We start from the raw sequence: 6,425 nt of genomic DNA, 5'->3' as shown, positions 1-6,425 counted from the left end.
AACAATCTATACCAACAGAAGTATTTGGTGGGTTGGTACAAGAGGAAGATGATTGATAAGATTGTAAGAGTGGTGGCGCTCTCCTATCGAGTCTTTGGGTACATATACGTGCCAGACTGACTCAATGGGGGGACAACTGTCCAGGCTGAATTCAAAATGCAGGAATGTCATAGTCGAAAGCCTTTTGTGGAGTGTCTAAGAGGGTTTTCCTAAGAAGAATTTTGAAAAATTGAATTGAATCAGTACAAACTGACACATAATTTGTGACAAAAACATACAAAATTCATATTTTTGAATTTGTTATAAAAATGTGGGGGTGCAATTTTCTAAGGGGCAAATGCCCCACCCGTACCCCAAGTGGCGTCACCACTGAATTCAAATGATATTTGAGAAATGTTATTGGTATAATAAAAGAGAAGATGCCTATAGATGATTACTTTTTCATACCCTCATATTTATTGTATACTACACCAGTAGAGAAACGCCCAATATTTTTGACAATCTTTGTGCTTCCACTTGCCAGTCATACCACAAACAGCAATAAATAAATGCAAACTTTAGGTTTTGACGACCATTAAGCTTTTATGATTGCTCAGGTAGAACATTGCGTCTGTCTCCACTGTTGGCTCATCTTCACAATGTCAAGATATTAAGAATACCTTGACTGCAATTGCCGTCTATTTTGTATCACTGAAGTGCGATGATTTGATTGGATAGTATGCTAGCAAAAACAGTCAAAAAGGGCTCTTGAGAGAATAATTTTTTTCCAAAAATTTAATAGTATAGACGACAAAGCACCTTATTACCTTCAATAAAATCTCATAACTATACCCACAGTTTGAAAACCACTGCATTAGATCCTGTCAATGTCATGTTGACTAATCCTGTTATATATGAGTATTTTGTGCACTGATTGTGTTATTAGGCCGGGAAAAAGTAGCATATATTATAAAAAACATTAACATTTTTGAATGCTTTAATCAGGAATATAAACAATTACAAAATCAATGTTAAATATTTGTGAGACATTGAACTTTGAGAATATGACATAAAATTCATACAAAAATAAAATATGAGATAAGATGTATTAAAAAATATATAGGATGTGAACACAAAATGGTGTAAATATAACATACATTTGTATTAATTATAAAATACTATATCATATCACAATTTATCACATTATTAGCTGAATCGGATTTCATCCAAAACACAAATTTAAAAGCAGAAGATGCGTATTATCTTAAGCTGCGTATTATACTCGAGTAAACGCGATATATGCACATTAGTAATTCATGACTATAAGGGTTTGATTGCTAGCAAACTGTGAGACAATATAAGTTATAACCAGTATCCCACGAATATAAATTGGTAATCTCACGTATCATTATTTTTAAAGTGATTTAAATGAATTGTTTACATTTGGAAATAGAAAATACGTGTGTAACAGAATTTGAAGGACCAGAAATGAGTCAAAAGCAGCTGTTCATTTTGATGATGTCCACAATGTCAAACTATTACGAACTCCGTCTAACAGCTTGACATTATTAGCCACTTTTCTTGTATTACGAACGTTTGTAAATACATCGGTTTGATTGGATTGTATGCCATCGAATACACGTGCAGTCATATTATTTATAGTCTTTCCCACGAGGGCTTTGGTAGGCTGTATTCGCATGCTTACAATCAAATTGTTGCATTTATTTATTCCTTTGATACAAGAAAAATGGTTAATGATATCAAGGGATTAGCTTGATAATTGTGTTGAAGATGGTGGAAGTCTTAGTTGCCAATCTCCATTGAAATAGTGTTACAATTATCTGTATCACAGAAACACCAGAGAACACCATTGATACGTCTACAACCATTGTTTGGATTCGTTTGAAATTCTGGTAACCACATCCAGGAACTGCAACCTCTATATACAACTGAAAAATATATATTATGATAGTTATATGGCTCAGAAAAAAGTCACAAAAAAAGGCAAGACGTTTGACAGCAAGCCAACAGACCAACTCATCTGTCTACATTCAAAGCTTCGAACACATGACAGCCCGTGACAAAGGATTTGATTTTGCAAGATTTGAACTTAACTAATTGCTTAACAACGGCGCATGGACCAGGCCCGTAGCCAGATATGATTGTTCGTACGGGCAATTAAATTCAGAGGGGCAATGGTGTTTAGTTGCGGTAATGGCACTACGCCGCCTACACCCCCCCCCCCCCCCCCCCCCCCCCACTCATCTTGCCCCTAGTATCTACGGCCTGGCATCTATGGTTGTAGAAAACAATGGCGGCTTCACTCCATTAATTATCAATAAGAGGTTTTGAAGTGCCAACCCCCTCCCCCAAATCCAACGTTCTGCTGCCGTTGTTGGTAGGTAGGCCTAATAGGAATAAAATAGTTTGATCGCGGAGTAACTCAGGCTACCTAGTGTGTGTTTATATATTCGATTACATATATGTATATAACAAAACTAATTGTTACCTCCCGATTGCCATCTATCAAGTCTTGAAAAACAATGACCTTGGCAGGAAACCACGCTGCTTTTAGATTCATCAATCAGACCATTGGTTGGACAGTTTTCATTTCTATATGAAAGCGATCCACTATTACAATCATAACATTTGATTGGGAAGTTCGACCCTTCAGGTGTTACTTCGGATCCTACTCCTGGTGTTACTTCGGATCCTACTCCTGGTGTTACTTCAGGTTCTACTCCTGGTGTTACTTCAGGTTCTACTCCTGGTGTTACTTCAGGTTCTACTCCTGGTGTTACTTCAGGTTCTACCTCGGGTTCTACTTCAGGTGTTACTTCAGGTTCTACCTCGGGTTCTACTCCTGGTGTTACTTCAGGTTCTACTCCTGGTGTTACTTCAGGTTCTACCTCGGGTTCTACTCCTGGTGTTACTTCAGGTTCTACCTCGGGTTCTACTCCTGGTGTTACTTCAGGTTCTACTCCTGGTGTTACTTCAGGTTCTACTCCTGGTGTTACTTCAGGTTCTACTCCTGGTGTTACTTCAGGTTCTACTCCTGGTGTTACTTCAGGTTCTACCTCGGGTTCTACTTCTGGTTCTACCTCGGGCTCAAAATCGCAACCCTTTTGAAAATATAGGACATCGCCGTAAAGTTTTAAGACAGTATCTTGTAATATGTGTGATACAGCATCGCATTTACTGGTTATGTAATAATTCGGGATATTTGAAGGGCGTCTGAAAAGAGTAAAACATCCGCATAAGCTTGTTGGTCCAGTGTATTCTTTTCGTTAATCAGGCCCATAGCCAGACTTGATGGTTTAGAGGCGATTCCACCCTAAAGCTACGGGCTCTGTGACCTAGGCCAGTGTTTTCATTGAGACTCGTCTCAATACACCCTAACACTATATGTTGAAGGAGTCAAACTTTAGATATATACCGAATCGTTTAAGAACTCATAATAATGACCGTTTTCAGAGAAAGTTTTTGTGCAGCGCTGTCAGATACTCATATCTTCTACTAGTGGACTTCTCCAAAGAGAAGTACATTCAGGTATTTCGAAAAGAGTAAGTGCGATCTGCTTCGAGCGCGACAGTCGCCGCCACGACTATGGTCAAAATCATGTGAATAAAATAATCAAACAAACCAGCCAGAAGCAGATTCATTGTATTTATCAAGGAGTTCTCCATAACGACCATAAAATTTCATATATATATGTGGTGCAATTACCTGCATCCTGAAGATAATAATCTTCTAAGGTTAACGTACAATCTGGAGTTCATGTCATTACTATGATAACAGTCGGTCCTACTCCTATCGTTTATCTCTGTAAATGTATAGTATAATACAATAATATATTAACAATGTTAAAATAGTTTTCAATACATTAGAGCGATATAGAAATATTTACTTTTAAAAATAGTGCTCAATACATCAATTGCAGAGTAATATATAAATACCACTGTTAAAATAGTTCTCAATACATCAATTGCAGAGTGATATAGAAATATCACTGTTAAAATAGTTCTCAATACATCAATTGCAGAGTGATATAGAAATACCACTGTTAAAATAGTTCTCAATACATCAATTGCAGAGTGATATAGAAATACCACTGTTAAAATAGTGCTCAATACATCAATTGCAGAGTGATATATAAATACCACTGTTAAAATAGTTCTCAATACATCAATTGCAGAGTGATATAGAAATATCACTGTTAAAATAGTTCTCAATACATCAATTGTAGAGCGATATAGAAATATTTACTGTTAAAAATAGTGCTCAATACATCAATTGTAGAGCGATATAGAATTACCGCTGTTAGAATAGTGCTCAATACATCAATTGCAAAGCGGTATAGAAAGCAGAGCGGTATAGAAATAGTTACTGTTAAAATAGTGCTCAATACATCAATTGTAGGGCAATATAGAAATACAAGTGTTTAAATAGTGCTCAATACATCAATAGTAGAGCAATATAAAAATACAAGTGTTAAAATAGTGCCCAATGCAAAATATGTTTCGCACATTATTACAGTGAAAGTGGTATTGAATGTAGTTATTAATGATTTTATTCTCATGTAGATTGGTCTGAACTCGGGCATGTTCGGGGATAAAATATTTGAGAGAATTTGCCTACTCTTGGTTATTTGTTGGGATCTAGGTCAAGTCCAAAGTAAACCAGTTTTAATGTCATTTCTTGATTTCTGTCGAGGGCGTATGTAACCTTGTTGTGCAAGCTATTTTGTACTTTGACAAATGTTGATCGTATATAGATCACAGGGAACATACCGTGATAGTTATTGCAAGTATACGTAAACAGGTTTCTTACAGCAAATTGGTAATTGGATTCTTTACGTGTACAATTTGCTTCAAATGCTGAGAAACAGTGCGAGAATCGATTAAAGTCCCTGCAATAGAACAAAATTATACAGGAATCTTTTTCCAACAATCAATAAAGATACAATATCAAACGTTTTCATTTGCCCAATCATTTCATTTGAAATGTACCAATGTAGTGGATATATGTAAACAGCACAGATTAACAAGACGGACTTTTCAGCCATTATATAGTCATTAAAGGGAACAATATGGATGCAGAAAATTAAGACGTAAAATTCCATTTCATTTTATTAGATTTGTAGAGATACCAGGGCAGAGATATTATTTATCGAGTACGCAAAATAGTATATGGATTAGAGCATAATGCAAGGAATGCAAAGATAATATTCGAGTGCGCAGATAGTTTAATAGAATCGAAGATAATGAAAGCAGTACAGAGTTAATATGTCGAGCGAGCAGATTGTTTAATGGAATGGAGGATAATGTTAGCAGTACAGAGTTAATATGTCGAGTGAGTTGATAGTTTAATAGAATGGAGGATAATGTTAGCAGTACAGAGATAATATGTCGAGTGAGTTGATAGTTTAATAGAATGAAGGATAATGTTAGCAGTACAGAGTTAATATGTCGAGTGAGTTGATAGTTTAATGGAATGGAGGATAATGTAATCAGTCCAGAGATAATATGTCGAGTGAGTTGATAGTTTAATGGAATGGGGGATAATGTTAGCAGTACAGAGTTAATATGTCGAGTGAGTTGATAGTTTAATAGAATGGAGGATAATGTTAGCAGTACAGAGTTAATATGTCGAGTGAGTTGATAGTTTAATAGAATCGAGGATAATGTTAGCAGTACAGAGTTAATATGTCGAGTGAGTTGATAGTTTAATAGAATGGAGGGTAATGTTAGCAGTACAGAGATAATATGTCGAGTGAGTTTATTGTTTAATAGAATGGAGGATAATGTTAGCAGTACAGAGTTAATATGTCGAGTGAGTTGATAGTTTAATAGAATGGAGGATAATGTTAGCAGTACAGAGTTAATATGTCGAGTGAGTTGATAGTATAATAGAATGGAGGATAATGTTAGCAGTACAGAGTTAATATGTCGAGTGAGTTGATAGTTTAATAGAATCGAGGATAATGTTAGCAGTACAGAGTTAATATGTCGAGTGAGTTGATAGTTTAATGGAATGGAGGATAATGTTATCAGTACAGAGTTAATATGTCGAGTGAGTTGATAGTATAATAGAATGGAGGATAATGTTAGCAGTACAGAGTTAATATGTCGAGTGAGTTGATAGTATAATAGAATGAAGGATAATGTTAGCAGTACAGAGTTAATATGTCGAGTGAGTTGATAGTATAATAGAATGGAGGATAATGTTAGCAGTACAGAGTTAATATGTCGAGTGAGTTGATAGTATAATAGAATGAAGGATAATGTTAGCAGTACAGAGTTAATATGTCGAGTGAGTTGATAGTTTAATAGAATGGAGGATAATGTTAGCAGTACAGAGTTAATATGTCGAGTGAGTTGATAGTTTAATAGAATGGAGGATAATGTTAGCAGTACAGAGATAATATGTCGAGTGAGTTGATAGTT

General features: G+C 35.6%; 2 protein-coding genes across 2 annotated transcripts in view; both read left to right on the top strand.

Moving 5' to 3' along the window:
* Positions 1–664, top strand: part of LOTGIDRAFT_236450 (hypothetical protein) — a gene marked incomplete at both ends in the record, with an annotated part of 12,970 nt that extends 12,306 nt beyond the window's left edge. Inside the window, one exon of the mRNA XM_009067336.1 lies at positions 597–664. Within this exon, the coding sequence (XP_009065584.1) occupies positions 597–664 (68 nt within the window). The remainder of the gene's footprint in view (positions 1–596) is intronic.
* Positions 665–2,639: 1,975 nt separating this feature from the next.
* LOTGIDRAFT_132902 (hypothetical protein) lies at positions 2,640–3,116 on the top strand (the record flags this gene model as incomplete). The annotated part of the gene is made up of 1 exon (XM_009067335.1): positions 2,640–3,116. A coding segment is annotated over one exon (477 nt), but the record flags the coding sequence as incomplete, so codon positions are not given.
* Positions 3,117–6,425: the final 3,309 nt, after the last annotated feature.

This window comes from Lottia gigantea (assembly GCF_000327385.1).
Source record: "Lottia gigantea unplaced genomic scaffold LOTGIsca_81, whole genome shotgun sequence".
NCBI lineage: Eukaryota > Metazoa > Mollusca > Gastropoda > Lottiidae > Lottia > Lottia gigantea.
This window is presented reverse-complemented; position numbering and strand designations above follow the sequence as displayed.